This window comes from Rhea americana, unplaced genomic scaffold (genome assembly GCF_003343005.1).
Source record: "Rhea americana isolate MKP2758 unplaced genomic scaffold, rheAme1 scaffold_194, whole genome shotgun sequence".
NCBI classification, from domain to species: domain Eukaryota; kingdom Metazoa; phylum Chordata; class Aves; order Rheiformes; family Rheidae; genus Rhea; species Rhea americana.
Genome location: NW_028186083.1, coordinates 1,014,363 through 1,034,157, shown reverse-complemented (window position 1 = coordinate 1,034,157; position 19,795 = coordinate 1,014,363). Strand labels below are relative to the sequence as shown.

At 46.8% G+C, this 19,795-nt stretch overlaps 1 protein-coding gene across 1 annotated transcript in view; it reads left to right on the top strand.

Annotated features, from left to right (window-relative positions):
• Positions 1–19,449, top strand: part of DHRS11 (dehydrogenase/reductase 11) — a 33,133-nt gene extending 13,684 nt beyond the window's left edge. Inside the window, exons 2-7 of the mRNA XM_085302917.1 lie at positions 6,189–6,398; positions 11,990–12,084; positions 12,621–12,750; positions 13,301–13,393; positions 14,578–14,643; positions 15,705–19,449. Coding sequence (XP_085159043.1) covers positions 6,189–6,398; positions 11,990–12,084; positions 12,621–12,750; positions 13,301–13,393; positions 14,578–14,643; positions 15,705–15,746 — 636 coding nt within the window. The 3' untranslated portion in view covers positions 15,747–19,449. The remainder of the gene's footprint in view (positions 1–6,188; positions 6,399–11,989; positions 12,085–12,620; positions 12,751–13,300; positions 13,394–14,577; positions 14,644–15,704) is intronic.
• The last annotated feature ends 346 nt before the right edge of the window (positions 19,450–19,795 follow it).

Below are 19,795 nucleotides of genomic sequence, written 5' to 3'. Positions count from 1 at the left end.
CTTCTTTGTCTCTCTTATGTGTAGGCGTTTGATTTTTGTCATCTTCTTTTTGTTCATTCATTCATTCCACCCTGCTGTAAATAGAGATAAATCGCACTGATGTCAATGGAAAAATTGGTATCTAAGCAAGAAGCACATCACCCTGTGTATCTAGTATGGACTGTGATACTGGCTCACTAAATCACACTAATAGTTTAGATGCCCTTTGTGGAAAGCTGGTCTCTCCTGGATGTGACAAAATTTGCCCAGTGCTGTGTTGATACTGGTTAGTGTACCAAAATTGCAAAGGTGAGGGGTTGCATCCATAGCAATGAGGGTTAAATGTTTTAGCATATAGTATAATTATTTCTTCTTTATGTTGTATTCTCCTATACGTACAAGTACAGCAGGCACCAGACTATGCATTTCTGAGCATCCAGTGCCATGGTGGGGTGCAGAGTTGCTTAGCTCGCGTCTCAAATCTTCATCTCCAGCTGCTGAAGGTGCACTGGCCTTCAGCTCTATCTGTATTGTGTTATTTGGTCACTCCTAGGTTGCCTGTGAAACCTGGAAAAATAGCTTTTCTCCCCTCTCCCCCGCTTGTGTGTGTTGTACTTAAAATGGAATGAGCATTAATTGGGTGATCTAATTGATGCTCTGGAAAAATACTGCAAGCTCCCTAATTCATAGGGTTACTTTACGTATATCTTCTCTTGCAAACTTGCCCGCAGTTGACATTTCTTTGAAGAGCCTGTGATGCCTCTTTATTCTAGAGATATGTGAAGCACATTGGGCTCAGTGTGGCTGTCAGCGGTGTTCAGCACTTCATTTTCAAAGAGAATTTGTTAACACAAGTGTAGCCTGAGAAATGAAAGAACCCACGTTGATTCCTATTTGAGGCAGTAAGAAACCAAACAGGAAAAGAAGGATCTGGGGAGATATTTGTGGGCAGATTTCTCTGACCAGTTGTGAGAAGGAGCTTTCTCTTCGGTTATCTAAACCATGAGCTAATGAGATTTCCTGGGAAAACAGGATGGGCAGCTCTGCCATGACAGCCACTAGCAGCCAGGCCATCCCTTGTTTCATCCACTCCTTCTCTCAGGTTGCTGTGCCATGGCCCGTGGTGTTTGGACCCCATCTGCCTCTATGGAGGAGCTGTGCTATATACAGAGAGGTGCGAGACAGCTGGACATGGAAACTGTGATATTAGACATGGCGTTTTCCCTCTGGGCCACAAGCACTCGTCTGGCCTTTCACATCTGTGCCGCAGGGCCCTTGTTCCTTTGGGCCAGTTCCCTGGCATGAGTCCTCTTTTAGGAGGTACAAGGAAGGTTTTGTATGCATAAATTCCTCCTGCTAGCATTTCTTATCTTTCAAAATCATTACTGTGATTTGATTTGATTTTGGTGGCAGTATCCGTTCCCTGCCCCAGCCCAGCACTAATGGCCCCTGTGGGAAGCTCTGTGCTGTGCTAATGTGCTGTGGGACCAAGTTCGGGCAGACTGTGTCCTACCATGGGCTGCCAGCTTTTCTTCTTGCAGCTCCAAACGCACTGTGGCCGTCAGCCTGGAGATACTACTGGTGCCCTGCTGTCATTTTCTGTATGTGAGTACATTAACTTCGAGAGACAGCACCCTGCTCCAGCTGCAATGAATGCCGACACCGGCAGCGAAAATAGAAGACGCCACTGGAACGACAACTAAACACAGCTTTCGATTAAGTAGCTAAAACAGAGCCTGGTGATTGCAGGATAAGCCAGGACGCCAGTCCTGTTCCAGGAGCAAACCAAGACCCTACTCTTGTCTGTAGTCTGGCATACCAGGAACAAAAATTGATGGTATCTGACACTTTTGCAATAGTACTTAGTAATACTGAATAGGATGGATTTCTTTGCGGAGAACTAGAGTTGGGGTAGCAAGATGGAGAGAGCTCTAAAGCTGTCACCTTGATGCCAGGTTGTGAAGAACATGGGCACTTGACTATTTTCTTGTTTGTTTGTTTGTTTTTCTTCCTTTTTGTATCCTTGTAGAAGCAAGTAAGGCCCCGTCCCTGGAGCAGTTTAACATATTGCAGCAGCTCTTCATACTGCTTTTAGTTTTCTAAATACTACTCTTGCATATTGTTCCTAAACAGTTTTCTCAAGTGTTTATTCTGATCTTTTAAAAAGTATATGTTTTTCAAACTTTACCGATATACAGTCAACAAGATGGCATATAGAACAAAGTGAAAACACTCCTGAGAGGATGGAGGGCAGGTATAATTCAGTCCCGGGGCACCTTTTCTTCTCTGTTAGACAGAAAAATCATCTAGCTTAGCCCAAGCAGAGCTTTCTGGAGAGCTCAGTGCTGTTGGGATGTATTGATCTCTGGGCTGAACTCAGCATGTTCATCCCCTTCTTGCTTGCTTCTGTGAGAGCAATAATAGTAATTCTTGTATGATTGCAATGCCTTCATTGAAGTGATACCCAGAAAGTACAGCAGTTTCTGGACCAGATCTGTAGACTCAGGCTGGTTTCAGCTTGTGATCTGTGGGACCCTTGGAGACCTATGGATCGCTGCTGAGAGCGATAAGAGACAAATCAGAAAAGCTTAAAGCGACTGTTTAGGGACTTGCAATACCTCTGCAGTGTTTTTAGATATTGGGAAAGGTTGAAAATCATTGACCTAACAGAGCTATTTATCCCAGAGCAATTAAAATAAATGTGTTCTGGACACTGAGGAGATTTGGAGATCATGGTTTGTGTCTGTCCTCCTCTCAGTGCGGATGCCAAGCTCTGCTCTGTGCAAAACTTGGGTTTGAGAAAGCTGTCACCAAGAAAATCCCTGGGAGGGCTAGGGCCAGCAGCAGATTTGTGATTTAGAGTTAGGAGTCAATTCACATCTTCAGGTGGAATTTTCCCCCGTTTTGTGCTTTGTGGGATCTAACCAAGTTTTCAGGCTCCCTTGTAACCCTGAGGGCCGGGGATGAGAACAAGCGCAGAGTGCCCAAGTGACACTACTGTCCTGTGCTGTGCCGGCTCAGGGACAGAGAGCTGATTCATGGAAAACTTCAGGGACCACAGTCTGAAGGCTCTGCTTGTGCGCTGGCACGTGGCTCCGCTCGATGGCATGCGTCGGAGGCCGGCAGGGCGGGAGCCAGCGCCTGTGCCCCAGTGTTTGTGAAACGATGCAGCCACATGACTTCTCCCACCAGCCTAGACAGAGTGAGCAGGTGTCGTGCTCGCCCTGTTTTTTCCCCTTCTCTTTCCAGTTTTTCTGTTTTTCCCTTTTGTCAAATGTTTGTTACAGAGCTTAGACACTTGTCTGGCTGACAAACTCTGCAGTGTCACAAGCGCTGGGTCTTTTGGGGGGCAAGTCTGCTTCTGCGACAGCTGAGGAGAGACAAGCTCTGCTGAGCCGAAGGGACAGGGGACCTCCGGGCTTGCCGACTTTCCCCAGGAGACAGACGCCTTTGATGTGCTAGTTTGTCGCTCCTGCTTTCATTAGAGCAAGCCATGTCCTAGGCCAGCGTGGCGGTACAGACAGCGAGGCTGGTTCAGCAACCGCCTTCTCTGAAACGCAGGACTTACTCTGCAGGTGCTGTGGTGGGGCTGGTCATTAGAAGGGTCAGACCAGCCTGGGAGGTGACACCGCAGCTCCTGGTAAGTGGACTCTCTGTCCCTCCCGTGCAGCGTGAGCTCCCCGGTGTCGCTGCAGGTGCCATGCCGGCTGCCCCGTGTGCTTTTTTTCTTGCTGAGGGCCTCCTACACTGGGCCTGGCTCTTCCTTTCGTAGAGTGCTGCGAATCACAGTCACCTTGGGCACGCAGGGAAGAGCCACGAGGGGACAGGAACCTTCCCCTGACAGGACGTGAGTTTTATTATACTCACTGAAATGTCACATTGGTGAAACGTCTGCAAGCAACCGCACTGGAGTGATTTGGTGGATGTTTGTAGCCAGAGTCCATCTCTGCAGAAACCAGACATCACGTGGCTCTCGCCTAGCGCTGGAAGCTGTCACTGTCTCCAATATGACACATCAGAGCCGAGACGCTGTTTCTCATTAGCGTCAGGGTGGAAAGGGCGTCCTCCAGAGAGTTTGGTGCGGTGGCTGCTGCATCGTTAGCGCGCTCGGCCGGCAGCAGCTCTTGGCCTTGCATTTGCTTTATATCGTCTAGTTGGATGAAAGATCTGGATGCTTGGAATAATTGTTGATAATGGCTAATGAGGAATTGTAAGGCATGCGATTGCCCTGTCCTTTATCTGTGCAGCAGTGTGGGAGACTCGCAGCCTGTGCTGGCCGCCACTGGCCCCCTCCAGCTTGCGGCCACAGTGGCATTTATTAGTATTTTGCCAGCACCTGCTCATCCCAAACTATATTGCTCCGGGTAGTGGACAAACACAGAACATGTCCTTCAGTTTAATAACTTAGACTGAAGCACTAGACTCACAAATATATCTCAAGATTATTGTTATCGTATTTTTTTAATTAGCATTTTCAATGATTCTTCCCCAGTGCCARCCTTGCTGGGAAGCCTGCCATGCTCTATTAACCCAGGGATGTGTTTTTAAGCACATGGCTGAATGAGCTGCCCTGGGTGCTGCAAGCGCAGGAGCTGATGGAGGTCCCGTTAGGGGTCCCTGAAGCCCCTGTGGGGAGCGCAGCTGGTCTGCAGTGGCTTCCCRAGAGCAAATGCCGGGGAGCTGGGCATGGCAGTGTCTAGGTGGCGGGCTGGGAAGCTTTTCTTCTCTAATGACGAAAGGTATAATTGATCCCAGGGAAGTTGGGGCTGATGTTAGCATTACCCTGAGAGATTTCCCTCCTCATGTGCCTAGAGGGAGAGTCAAACAACAAGGAGCTTGATCCCCTCTTGCATACATGTGGATGAAGCCATTGCTTGGAAGGGGCCATGATTTACATTGCTTGGGAAGGCCTCGCTCCCACTGCAGAGGTGAATAATGGGGTGAATGGTGCTTCTCTTGGCAGCATTTGTGCTGAAAAATGAACAAATGCAGGTTTTTATGGTTCCCAGAATGTATTGCTGTTGCTTTATGGAATTTTGCCTTTTAATTTGAGGGAGTGGGGGAAMAATGCTAAGAAGCAAGAAAATACTGCTAAAAAACACGCCCCAGGCTGCATATGGCTTTGCTCGTTTAAAACTGTTTAGATCTGCACTGACCACCCAGCACAAAGGTATTTATGTGGGCTTTCTGTGAAAGAGGAAAAACTGCCCCGTTCTTCTTTCCTGTGTCGATGACAGTGGTTGAGTATGCTTTGGCAAGGARTAGGTTTGTTGCTTTACCCTGAGCAGTGGTTACTCCAGGGGTGCCTGAGCGTCCCTTTCTCCCGGCAGTCATCTTCCCGTGTTGTTTCTTGCAAGCTGCTTTAAGCAAGACCTGCTCCCTGTCAGACCTGGCTTTGCTCCCTTTTATTGGGAGTGGTGTTGGATCATTTACCTCTGCAGTGATGGAAAACAAAAGCATCGTTGATACATTTATCACTTAGGAAGAGAAGGGCTGGCGCCAAAGGATGTGTTAGGTGGCTGGGGCTGGGTTGCTGGTGAAGAAATCGCTCTCGGATGGTTTTATTTCTCCATGGCTGAGTCCCCAATGCTGTGGAGGACTCTGGAGTGGCAGGCGTGGTGCTGGGCTGCACCTTTGCTCCTCCTTGTGTGTGGCGGCTTCACAAGCACAGATGTCCTTCGGGAAGGCTCCCCAAGGGTGTTGCCTTACAGCCTAAATTATCTAGGTTTGCAAAGTAAATGCAACTTTAGTCAGCAGCACAGGACCCCAGGGCACATCTCCTAACATCAGGTGCTTAGGTATGCCGAGGCAACAGGCCTAGGCAGGGTCTCAGTGCATTTTTCCCCGCAGACGTTGTGCAGCACAGCTGGGGAATCTATGTTGAGAAAAGACCAAGGGAGGGCCAGTGTCAAGCTTTGTAAGAGCAGTGGTCAGAGCACTTTGCAGCTGCTGTAAGTGTTGGAGTAGGTTGTTCCCGTTGCTTCACCCTTGGTGCCTGTGAATGACTGTTTCTGGCTGTGCTTGGATGGGGCCTGGTGTGAACATTGGGCCTTGGTATTGTTTGCAGTCCTTTGGTTTTGCKCTCTCTCAGATCTACAATAGCAATGATTGCGAGCAGGAAGGATGAAAAGCACAACCTGTCTCTTAGGTCCCTCTATGAGGAAAGGATGCTGATGGCTGTTGTCTTCCTTCCTTTCTCTCTTCCACAGAAATTGGCAGCTGAATGCCAGAGTGCTGGTTATCCTGGGACCCTCATCCCATACAAGTGCGACCTCTCCAACGAAGAGGAGATCCTGTCGATGTTCTCTGCTATCAAGACCCTTCACCAGGGGGTTGATGTGTGCATCAACAACGCAGGGCTGGCTCGCCCGGAGCCCCTGCTCTCGGGAAAGACAGAGGGCTGGCGGACGATGATAGATGTGAGTAGTGCTGCTGGGAGGGTGGGAACTGCGCTTGCGAAGATCTCCGCGATGGCCAGGCTTTTTACCACTGGGTTCCCTGAATTACAGTTACCTGCGGGAATTGGTTCAAGGCAGTAGGAAAATGTTTTTCACATCTTTTTTCTTTGTTTTTTTGATCARTCTGAATGCTGGAAATGCTCAGAACAGGGAGAGCCTTCCCATTGGCTTCCTGCTTGTCTAAACTGTGCTCAGCTTGTCTGTACAATAAAATTCATAGGTTGCTGTGTCACTGGGGTTTGCAGTATTTGACTGCTTGATTTCTGTATTTAACTGGACTACAGTTAAAGTAAGTCTAAGGACTAAAACATAARGAACTCTTTGTCAGCAGAGAGGTTTGTGTGTCCTGTGAGCTGCTACCATGTGGCTGTGTTGTCTGAAGCAGCTCTGAACTTGYCGGCCTGATGGAGAGCTACTGCTGTACCTTGCCTGCTGCCCAGGCAGGGCTTTGTGCTGCCCGTGAGACATTGCAGTGTCCCCAGGAAGCCCAGCTCCAGAGCCTCTTTCTGCTGGCTCCAACACTGTTGTACTCATCTGTTTATTTCGCACAAGTAGAGCAGAGGGCCTGCTTCCACCTGGCTCTGGCAAGGCCCAGGTTTGTTGCCCCTCAGAAGAAGACTGAAAGCTTATCAGCTCTCCCTCATCTTTCCCATTGGAACTGAACAGCCATCACACACTGCTGAGCCACATGCCTTAACCCTAGGGTATGGAAATGCGTATTACTTTCAGTAGTGTTTTTCATTTCATTCAATGGCTTTCTAAAAGGTAAGGAGCCTCATTTTTTCTTAAACAGGAAATTAAATGCCAAGCACTGGCTTTTGTAGCTAATCCTGTTAAGTAGTTATAGCAGTGGGTTGTAAAATGGGCAGATTCTTTTTCACTTAAGAAGCTGTAATGCTTTTGTTTTTATAGCCTCATTTTCTGCCCATAATCTGGTTAGAGCTGCATGTGGATGGACCAATTTCATATGCCACACCTGGAGTGCGTGAACGGATCATGCTATTTACAAGTGACATTCCCACCTGAGTGTTGCCATACTGAGACATATGTCTTTTGGGGACTTCTCCATCTTTTGCTCCTATTCCATGGCCCTTCTCCGTGGATAGCAGGCTCAGGGTCTGCTCTCAATGACGATGGGATCAGCTTGGATCTGGTGGCCAACAGAGGTCTATCTGGCAGCCATTTTGGAGGCTGTGTAAAGCAAAACAGGGAGGCAAAAGTACACTGAGGCCAGARACTCCTGCTGTCAAGGTGAGAGCCACCTTATCGTGGCTGATTAAGTGCTTTTTAGCATTTTGGTGGCTTTGCTCGCTGTTGTGACTGCAGCCAGGTCAAGCTCTGCTTTTGTGGATTGCCTACCTTAGGTCCCCACACAGATGTATCTCTCCCACCCCTGGTTGCCATGGAGGTTTTGAGGAAAACTGAGTGAAGCATTGCCAGGACAGAGATGGTGTAAAGCAGAACACTTCCCAGCGTTATTTTGCCACAAATCCAGCTCTGCATGTTGCCTTGTAATCTCCTTGCCTTGGTCACTGTCGTTGCTGTTATCTCCCTGCTTGGAGATCTTGTTCTCCAAGCATGCTGTGGCTATGTGGCCACTGGCCTGATAACAGGGTTTGGGAGGATCTGCACTGACAGCTCTCCTTGCTGTGGCATGCCAGCCCCAGGGAAATGCTTGCCAGGACCATTTCTTCTACGTGCTCTGGAGCTTTCAGAGGGTCAGGCTGGRGGAGGTTGCCACTGGGTTTTGCAGAGCTGAGCAGGAGCTGGGAAGGCTTTTTCCAAAGACCTGTTAGAGGAAGGTGTTAGTGAGCAGCACCATTTGCTCTGAGATGCAGCTGGGGTGGTTTCAGCGTACTTCTAGGATGCAAGACAGGGAAAATTTCTAAGCAGCAATTGATCTATTGWTTTAGAAGGCATTTACGGCCTTAAATTAAAGGCATTTTTTCTTTTTGGCAAATTGATTTTTGTTTCCATGCATTTTTTATGAGATTTGAGGCTGCCTGTCGTCTTCCAGATTCCCCTCTCAGTATACCCATTCTATAAAACCTCTTGCTGTATATCTACCAATCGAAGTAGTGTTATCATTTACTTATTAAGATCCTTACTCTTTTTTCTTTTTTCTTTCTTTTTTTTAAATGTTTCAGATCCTTATCATCTGATCTTTTTATTCCCAAGGGGAATCTGAAATCTGTAGGCACTTACTCTCCCTGGGCTGCTGCAGTCTCAGGTTCAGACTTTCATTTCTGTTGCTTTCTGACAGTGCTGAGCCCAAGGCTGCCAGCCAGCAAATGCCCAGTTTCTCTCCACATGTGTGCAAGGCTGTGCTCAGCATGTAGCAGGAGCAAAGTCCTCCAGTCATCTCCAAATCATATGGGAGTAGCCAGGGCCAGGTGCTGTGTACACACTGCCTTTCCACTCTGGGATCTGAAGAGCTCCTTCACATTTTACCTACTGACCTTTACAGCCAGGAATTTGAGCTGAACTCTCCATTTGCTCTGTTCCAGGTGCAAAGGGCTGTAGCACACATCCTCTCCCAGTTGAAGAGGGTAACTGGGTTTGATTTTTCTCAGCATTATTCATTGGCCAGTGAGGCTTTTTGCACAGATGGTATTTAAAAGCAAGAAGAATAGATGTGTTTTCTGTAACATGAATTTTTGTGCATACTTGGAAGTTAGGATGCTCATTGTGATGCCTTAGAAAAGCCTGGTTTGGGGAAGTGAAATGCCTGGTACTTCCACAAGAAGGTTCCTTTGTTTTCCTAGCCTGGCAAATAAAACTTAAAAATTACTCAAAAATTTTACTTATTCCTGTTGCACACCTATGCAGTCACAGACCTGCTGTATTGTGCAACGTGCTCTGCAAATGCAGAGCACAGATGTGTTGGCCATCTTTGCTAAGGGACCTTTGAACCTTTTGTTCTCAGAATAGAAAAAAGTGCTGAAAAACATCTTGTATGAGATTTGTACAAGTGACCTTTAGATTTTTTCAAGAAGTGATGTTGCCCTAAGACTTGCTCATTTTGCAGGCATGTTTTTAGGCTCCTAAGTGGCCTGAGTTGCATTTTAAAATGGAATCAGAGTTCCAAAATCCTGTGGGCGCTATTGGGAAAAGACTATGTGTCGATCCCAGGTCTGCCGCCTTCCAGATGGTGGTTTTGTTGTGCCAGGCTGGCTTATTGTACGGGCTCTGGGCTTGCTCACATGGCTCTTGATTAGTATCTTGCTCTGCCAGAAGTTGTCAAAATGTTGTTGCTCTACCCACACAAGGAGGCATTGCTCAGCGTGAATCACAGCATTGGAGTTGGGCCTTGGTCCTGGCTTTAGGCTGATGTTACCCTCTAGCGGCCTGCGGAGACGACGTGGAGCCTGGGAGTGACTGCCCCAAAGATGCAGTTTCTCCTGGCATCAGCACTTCTTGAGGCAGGGAGCGAAGCAGGGGTGTTGCTGGTCATGACAGCTCTTCCTATGAACAGCGGCTAAGATCTGTATCTGAAAGGACTGATTCCTTAGTTGGCTGTTATATCGAACTGGAGCAGGTTACTCCCGCTTTCCTTGACCTTGTTGCTGTGAAATTCAAAAGATTTGAAATGCCTTGCCTGGTCTGGGCTTTGCTCCAGTGCCGAGGTGGTTGCAATGTGCAGTTTCTGCTGAAATGCCTGCTAACTTTCYGCCCTGCACAGCTGAGGTAGATCTTTGGTCTGGTGCTGGAGAATTTCTCTCTGTGACCCCAGGTACAACAGCTGAGATAGCCAGCAGTGACTGCGCTCAACCACAGTGTGCTTGGGTGGAGATGGTGATGACTATACCTGTTGTGTTGCCTGAGTACTCCATGTTAACATACGATCGGATAAGCAGGCTGCTTCTCTGTTGCTAGACAAAACCCCATAGGTATGGCTGCTGGTGAAGAGTAAGACTTAATGACTGAGACAGAAGCAGGGACTGGAACATTCCTCACCTGAACCCACTAGTCCTTTGAGTGTGCTGCTCAGTAAGTACATCTCTAAAAGGCAGAAGGGGGTGGATTTTAATTTCTACTCTCCAAACTAATGTTCCTCCACTGCAGCTGCATGTCCTTTTGTTCTAGGAAGTTCTGGTTAGTCTATCTCATTTCTGTTTATAAGTTTCTCAGAGATGATTGCCAGCCTTTTCATGTATCCTTACATTTGCTGTCCAYATGGCCTTGTTCCCAGTGCTCCTCCCATATTTAGTTGCAACTGATTTCTGATTCATCAGAARTTTAGTTCTTGCCAGTTATTTACTCCACAGTAGTTTTTCTGGGCTCGTCTGGCCTGCTGATATTGTTAACAAAGTGAGTTACCATTAGTTGTCACCTGCCAGTGTGTCCTGCCTTGAAGCTGTCRCATCCTTTCTAGAGGGCTTTTGCAAATATTTTCTACCTTTCGGCCACTTTTTTTAAAACTAGAACATTATCAACCTGAGCAATTAACACTGCTGCTGAAATGGCTTGCGAATTACCAGGCCCATCAATCTCATGTACCTGTTGGTGCTTCATGCTGTTGAATGCCMGCCAGGGGAATTTCCATACCTCAGTCTTCCTGGAGACTTTGACTCTGTTTTATGGCCAGCAGACGGTCAGGGCATTTGCTTGTTAGATGTATCATCTCTGCAGTGTGCCAGCTTTGAGCTTAACTGAACCACAGTGCTGGTCCAAAGAGCAAGAGCCTGGATCCTGTGTTGAAGGACCAGATGTGTTATCTTGTCCTTCCTTCCTTGGCTTACCCAGCTACGGCTGAGCAAAATGTCAGCAGTCGGCRTGCCAGATTTGTACCTTTTGCATCTTCTAGGATTACTTACGCTGGCCCTCTCTATGGTGTAGTGTGAACTTGGCTTCACTCATCCATGGGAAGCTCTTTGCAAGCCACGTGGTTTGCCGCACCTCTGCCTGGCTCTCTGACAAGCAGTATCTGGGGGTTTCCTYATTAACTATCTGACCTAATGACCTGCTGTTAGCATCTCATCAGCTGCCCAAACTCCAGTGTGCTCCATGCTGTACAAAACAACAACTTTGTCTCCTGGATATAGTGCTTACCATGGTGGAGCAGGTTTGTTCTCCCTTAACTTGGACTTGGCTCTCATGCTTACCTGTAAAACAGTTAAATCCATATATCTCAGGCAGAGGCCATGGCCTGCCTCACAGAATTGGACATCTATGCCTCCCCTGCCCAAATCCCTTGTTACTGCAGCCCTRGTCTTGGTCACAGTCTAATGCCATGTGTGTATGTGCATTTCCCTCTGTTGGCGTTAACGGGAATTGCCAYGTGTCGGGTCCTGCACTGCTGAGAATCGTCTATGTATGGCTCTGCTGCGAGCGCAGCGAGAGGGCTGGGGCTCTTCCTGCCACGTCCTGGCTCACCTTGGTTCAAGGCAGCCRTGGTTTGCGTGGCATCCTCCTGGGCTGGTCGTTGCTGCTGTGTGATGTTTGTGCTGGGGTCTGTAACCCACATCTGTGCTTCCGGGAGCATAGAGGGCAAATCAAAMGGTGTTAGGCAGAGCGCTGCTGATCTTAGTCTCCTTTCTTCTCTTCCTCAGGTCAATGTGATGGCTGTCAGCATCTGCACCCGAGAGGCCTATCAGTCCATGAAAGAGAGAAACATTGATGATGGGCATATTATTAACATTAACAGGTGTGTGGGAGTGGTGTATGGAATCAGCTATGTGGACTTCCTCCCCCGAGAGGATTTCTGATGGGAGCATTAGCCTCTCAGAGTGGCTTATGTGTCCTAAGAGGGGTTTTTCAAGGTTTGTGATGGTTCAGATTCTCAAAACGCTTCCCCCCCCCCCCGGTGTAAACAGAACAAAGACCAAACCCAGGAGAAAAGCACAATGAAAATCATTTGCARCGGCTGAAGTTTTAAACTTCTTGGCCAGCTCCAGGAAGCAACTGCCTTGAAAGGTGCTACTGCTGATGCACGTCCCTGTTGCCAGTTCCCCAGCAGTTATACATGTTCTCTTTGGAGCTTAGCCCTGTCAGGACATCCCATAACACACAGAGGGGTGTGGGAGAGGAGAATTCTTCATGCAGCAATTCATCTTGTCATCTCTTTCTCTGTGTTCGTTACAGTGGCAATAATTAAACATTTTGAGTATTTTGCTGGTTCTTCCCCTGGACTTTACTTTCCTCACTGCTCTCAGCACTTTCCTTTCTGCTCTCTCTCATCAGTATGAATGGCCACAGTGTCGTGCCACAGTCGGTGGTGCATTTTTACAGCGCCACCAAGTACGCAGTAACAGCGCTCACAGAGGGGCTAAGGCAAGAACTCAGAGAGGCGAAGACTCATATACGAGCTACAGTGAGTACTGAGGGATTTCYTCTTCTCTGCTGCTTTCATGGAAGGTAGAAAGCTGGCATTCTTTACTGGGCAGAGGTTTTCCTTTGGAAAATGGTCAAGGCGGTAGCAATTGGCTGTGTCAGAGAATAAACTTTTTAGGGTGCACACAGTGGGACTGTTCTGGGGAGTGAGGGGAACTCTTGGCAGCAGAAGGAAGCAGTCAGCTGGGGCTGTTTGCTCTCATGTAGACCTTATATCTCAGAAGTGATACGTCCAGCAGTTAATCCATATTGTGAGCTTTTCTGTCATTTTCTCTGCTTATATGTCCCTTTGTGGCATGAAGAGGAAAGTACACCCATCAGTGGTTGTCCAGACATACCCTTCACAGTAATCATTAAGGCAGTATCTGCTCTCTTAAACTATTCCCCTAAGAAAAAGGGTAGAGGGAGAGAAACAATAGTGAAAGGGGTGATCTTCTGGCTTTTGCAGTGCTAAGAAGTTTTTCTTTTTTAAATCGTTTTCCTGAAGGGGAATTACAAATCCTATTAGGATGTGCTCTGCTCTTTTCCAGTGCATATCTCCAGGACTGGTGGAAACAGGATTTGCTTTTAAACTTCATGATAATGACCCAGAGAGAGCTGCTGCCACCTATGAGAGCATTCGGGTAGGACGCGGAGAAATGGAAATGGAGGGAAATGGCTCTGATCATAGTCAAATGATCTCCCTTCTGGTTAATCATGCAAGAAGCCAACTTTGCAGAGTGCTGAGTGCTTTCTAGAATATAGTCAGCATCCTTGGAAAGTCTCAGCACTTCAGCAGAATTGGACCCATAGTCTCAGACCTCAGATTTTGCACTGATATTTACATACTATGTAGATTTGTAATCAAAGGCAGGTTTCCCACTCCCTATGTATTTCCTTATATCTAGGTCTTCCTGTAAATAAATCAGTCAGCTTTGACATTTTGCAGGCTGTGGCTCCTTTACTGAAGGGAAGACATAACAGGCAGCCATACCTACACAAGGGTGGTTGAGAGGAACTCTGAAAGCATGTTGCCTTGCAAGTGGCTAGCATGGGATTTCCTGTGCTTCCCTGGTACTCTTCGATAAGGATGGCAGTGCTTGACCTGATGGAATGACTGTACTGGTAGTTTGCCAACATGCCTAACCAGWCTGGGAGCCAGAACAGTCCTGTTGCTGTTCCCATCCTCATGGTGTCCCCTGTTCTCTGCCAAATGGCTGCTCCTCTGCACGTCCTCTTAGCTTGATCCTAGAAGACACCTGGAAAGTCTCTTCTGAATTATTTAATTGTGGTCGTCTACACTGAGAAATAACCAAAAGTATTTCCTAGGCATATCTTGGAGGGGTGATTTCTGACTTCCAGAAAGCCCCAATGCTGTTTCACAGGGAGGGTGTTAGGTTTGGCAAATAGCAAGAGGAGACAGGGGGGTTGTTTTCTGCTCTTCCCTGATGTGCCTGGCAAGCCTAGCTGCTTTCCACTGTGCCTCTATCTTCCTTCATTTGTCTGGTCTAATGTATATTGCAGCTCTTTAAGAAGGGCACCTCCTGCATCTCTCTGTTTCTGCTGCCCAGCACTGGGGGATCTTAGTTTCAGCAGACACCTCAAAGCATTTTACAATAATGCAGCAAATGCAGGAATATCATCACCAGGCACCATCTTTGTTAAATTTTTAATGGGTTATTTTTTTCCTGCTCACTTGCATATTTTCTTGAAATGCCCAAGCGAGACTGTTGAAACTTGTTATTGATAGTTAGGAAAGGAGTGATCTCGTGGTTAATGTTTCCTGAGGTGGCCTTTGACTGAGACAATCTCTGTCCTATCTTTCCAGTGTCTCAAAGCTGAAGATATGGCTAATGCTGTCATATATGTCCTCAGTGCCCCACCTCATGTACAGGTAAGCTGCAGTTGGAGTGGTGGACTCTGTGGGTAGCTGAAAGAGGAAAGAGTAGCTGCTGCTTTGATGTTTGCTAATCAGTGTTGCAGCTGCTGTATCAGCTGTGTGCTTAGTAGGGCCAGGGCTGGGGATTAGCAGTGATCACATTTGCTTAAATTTCCATTAACGGCAGTTTTGGGACAGYGCTGTTCAGGCTGCTTGTGGTCTGTGTATCCAGCAAAGGCTGCTCTGGCCGCAGAGGACCGTGCATAGTAGAGGGAATGGGATGGATGGGGGCACATTTGCCCTTTTGTATAGTGCTATCTGAAACTTGCTGACTTCCTTGCAGCTGGGTCATGTTCTGCCACTTGCCACATAAAGTGTTGGGCCTGATCCTGCCAAGCGCTCTGCACCTCCCCAGGACAGTGCAAGCTGCTTGTGCTGCCGGAGGGGCTTCTCTCCTGTGAAACATCAAAGAAGTGAGCAACTCCGCTGAGCTGGAACCAGGAGGAGGCAGGGAACAGTCTCAAAGTTTAGGATGTAGGCTGGGGCCCTGCATAAAAGTCTCTGTTGCAAAAGCAGACTTTGGCCATAAAAGGTTTAGCAACCCCTTCACATGAACTCTGCTCCTTTTGAGCAAGACATAGCTGTCTTGACATTTGATCAGTCCATTGCCTCTGGTGTCCTGGCTCTGACTGCAGCTGGCCTGTCCTTGAAAGAAGGATGATGAAAAATCTTGCTATAGGCCAATATGGAGAAACACACTCATCAGCATTACTTCTGCTTGACCCTCTATGAGCAGGAGCAAACTTAAGCCTTGAACCATGAGAGCTTATAGCCAATGTCATCTTGCACTCTTTTTTTCTCTGCATATATTCATGCTTTTATCCCTTCTGCTAAAGGCAAAACAGTCACACTTACCTTCATTTCTGTCTAATGGCTTGGTTTAAGGGGCTCATTTCTAGTCATAGGAACTCTTTGTGTGTGCAACTCATTGCTGTAATGGTGCGGCATATAAGTACCTGATACAGAATTTAAAATGTTTCATTGCTCCAGTAAAATCATACATTGGTCTCTTCTAGATTGGAGATATTCAGATGAGGCCTACGGAGCAGATATCATAGCAAATGAAGAGGAACATGARCAGCACTGTGTATCCACTCCACTTCGAACCCTCTGACAATTTAGGGTTTTGTCAGCTGGCTAGCAACGTTTTAATTGAGTACCAAGGATCATGTTTGAAGAATTATTTTTTCTCTCCCTCTCTCTGAGCTGGTGCTGAGCCAGTTTTAAAAAAAATAGTAGTGGGTATCTTTCTCACCCACTCCTTTCTGAAATTGCTTAAGAGTAAAATGTATTTGAAAATAATGCAGGGAAGTGGGTTTATGGAAGATTGTTGTCTCTAGGCTGGTTTGTTCTTCTTTTTGCTTTCTTTTTGAGGTTTATTTGATCTTACTTGCTGATGCCATGGTTGGACACAGGTGAAGTGGCACAAGCTGTTTGCCGGTTTCAGTGTGCTTATGTTTTGAGGTTTTTAGTGGATGTCATACATGAATCCTTCTAATTTGGGGGTTTCTTGCCATCAGTTTGCTTATTTGGTAATTAAGCACATAATATTTTCTACTACTCTCATACTCCACTGTCCTAAAACAGGTATACACGCTCCCCCCACCCACCCACCCACCAAACTCTCCTTTCCTGTTCACATGAATAGTGCCTGCCAAGTTTGAGGAAGTATAAATGTGTGTGCTTGCTATTTCTGTTTCTTTCTAGGTATGTAGGTAGATAGTTGAAGGAGTAAGTACCTGTATTTTTGCAGGTTAGAGTGTGATCATCTAAGTGGCATAGTTACAGTACGAGTGAGTTCTTTGATATTTTTAATAAAAATTGTGTGCTGTCTTGTAATCACCTCTATCCTTGGTATCATGTCCCAGCACTCTTGATGTTTTTGTACGTTTGATATTTGCATGCATTGACACTTTTTGGAAATATTGATCAGTTTTAGAAAGATGTATGGTGCTGTTTAAATGCTGGTGACTAAGGAGTTGGAAATATTGAAAGTTTGTTTATATGAGAGAGAAAAATTTKGGGAGAAAGAGAGAGAGAGGGAGGGAGAGAAAGGGAGAGTGAGTGAAATGAACCATGCCGAAGCTGTCCAAAATGAACAGATGTTAATAGGGGCATTTACCTACAAAGCAGCAGGTAAAAGGTCTGGTTCAGATATCATACTAATCTTGCACTGCTGCAGCCCCATTGATTTGCTCTGGATTTACTCGAACTTGAAGGAGAAGAGAATCAGCCCCATAGCTGATATAGGCACAGCTGAGAGATCATTTGAGCTGTTGTATTTGGACTCCTACAGCCTGGCAAATGATGCATCTGCAGGTAGTCCAACTTGATATGGATCTGTGGAGCTGTTAATGTACACCTTGCCTTAAGATTGCAGACTCACTCCTGCTGTGCTATGAATTTCCTGTAGTGTTCCTGAAGGTGGACCTGTTGTTTTAGGTGGAGCAGATACAGTCGATTGATCTGAGTGGAAGACTGGGATCCAGAAAAACCTGATTTTGATCATTCTGCTGACACTACTGTAGCTTTATGGGAGTCCATCTGTGGTATACCACCATAAGGGAGAGCAAAATCAGGCCACTATGTCATGAGTTTCAACTCCCTAAATAGCCTTGGGCAAGTCACTTTACCTCTCTGCCTCAGTTTCCCCATCTGTAAAATGGGGATAATAATACTTACCTACCTCACAGGGGTGTTGTGAGGACTCACAAACTGTTTGTAAAGCACTTTGACTATGATAAGCGCTATGTAAGTGCTGAGTGTTGTTATGAAGTATTATTATTAATTAAATTTTGTGATAYATTCCTTGTGCCAAAGGTGAACAACTGTAGGATACAAGGAGAAAGCTGGTAAAACATTCCTTAATAATGGTAAAACAAAACCAGTTTGTCCCTCGGGTTTTTTTTTTTCTTTTTTTTTTCCTTTATAAATACATGCTCATGGTGTTTTCTGTCTGTTCTTTGTCTCTCAGCTAGTTCCTACCAGCAAGTACACAACAGCCTTGTTTCTGGATTTGGCCTCTTAATTCACTGTGAATGAAATTCCTTCCCTGTGGCTAAGTCTAACACTACTCTAACACAGTGCCCTCCTCCACCTTGCCGAGGCAGTGGCTTTGTGTGGGTTCTCTGCACAGGGCTGGGTTTCACCCGCGGCATCGAGCTAGATCATGTCCCAAATGGAGCGGCCAACCAAGGTCTGCACGCAGCCAGCAATCCTCACCCCAGCGGAGAGCGCCTGGAAAAGCTCCTCTGTCTCGGTGCCACTGTAGTGCTCAGCTTGGAGGCACTTGGCTAGAAAAGGTCCAAGCACAGCTGTTTTTGCATGTGCTGTTATAGCACCCCTGTGTCGTTCAGCTAGGCTTGATACGAAAACACTGTGKTTTTCGGGTTTTTGTTGTTTTTTTTTCCCCAGGGTTTCTTTTGMAGGAGCTTGTCACTGAAATTTAGCAGGCGAGCTGTGCTCTGTGTGTATGCGCTGTCTTTTTAAAACAAGATGCCAGAGAAGGTGGCTGAACTAGGAGTTGAAGGCCAAAAATATGTTGAGAAATTAGGGAATTCTGAGCTGGGAAAAGAATAGGCAAAGGTGAGGGAAGCACAGGTGAAACACTGGAATTGGTGGCCATAACTGTGTGCAAGGTTAAGCAGATGTTGAAATGCATGGCTGAGGCAGGACCCAATTTTATCTTTCTGCTCTGTAGAAGGAGACTTTAGGGAGAGTTGCTTAAGATGCAAGGCCTTGCAACAGGGCCAGTCAGGTTAGTCACTCCTTGCAGATACAACCTGGCTGACCTGCAGCCCTGCCAGAATTTTCCCCAACAACATTTGTAACCTTTGCAAGTCTATAAAATAAAATGTTGTCCCTGAAATTGTATCCAATATATCTTTCCATCTCAAATGTGGTTTGTTTTAGGAAATAATTCCTGCTGCCATTTAACTCCTGCCTCTGGCTGCTTTCCCACGCAGAGTGCGGCCCGTGGAGGAGGTTGGCACTCTTGCTTGGCTGCTCTGCCTCTCRCCTAAGCTGCCAGCACTTTGAGCTATCTTCCTGGGATGAGACAGGATTGGCAACACACTCTGAGGCATTAAAAACCCCAAACAGGAGGGCAAACTGTGTAATCTATCAATAGGTTTCTAATTGTTAATTGTTAAATAAAAGAGTTAAAAGAGAGGCATGCTGTAGTTCTTTACTTGCAAATACTTTTTGTGTTAAAACCTAACAGCCTTTTTACCGTTCACAGCTAAACTTTTCTTTTGTGATGAGTTTAAACAGAAATATGCAATTTTGGCTCATCATGGGAAAAACCCTAATTGCTTTCTAGAGCAGAACAGCGCCCAGTTGTCTCGCAGATAACCTGTGTCGCCGTCTGTGTTCAAAGGGAGCAGCACTGCACAGGGGTTCACCRAAATCCCCAGGTAGGCCACCGGGCAAGGCTGGGTTCGACTGAACCGCGCAGGGGTGAGACAGCATTGCTGCATGGACTTGCGTATTGAACTCCCTCGGTCTCCCATGCTTGCCTTCAAAGCAAGCCGGATTTTTGTTGTTAATCGAAGGCATTTTATTTCCCAGCCAGCTTTCAGTTTGTCCACCTGCAGCTGTGCATTCCTGAACACAGGTTTGCTGCCATTAAAAGTTTTGTGAATGAGTAATGAATAGCTTAACTGGCTGGCAAGTGTTGTTACTGGATTTGGAGCAGATGTTTTGGGTATCTTGTAAATAGGTAGAAARCATTTGTAGAATTAAAAGCATGCTATTTCCTACTCTTGTGCATTACTTCTGTCTTATTAGGTAATAAATGTYATCGGTTACCTTAAAATTACACCTCCAGGAATCACATTATCTGCCAGATCTCAGGTGGTTGATCTCAGCTCTGATCTGGGGAGGGGGACCCCAACATTTGAGTCCTTCTGGATGTGCAGAAAGAGGTGAGAAGGTGACATGAGCATAGGCCTGGGAATCCCCCGCGTCCGGGGCCACCTCGGCGAGGAGAAACGCAGCGGTGGCTGGGGCAGCGCCCCCGGGGCTGCTGTCACCCCGGGGCCCGGTTCTGCCTCCCCACGGGCCTGGTGTCACCTCCACGCCTGGTTCCCCCCACCATCTGCCCTGT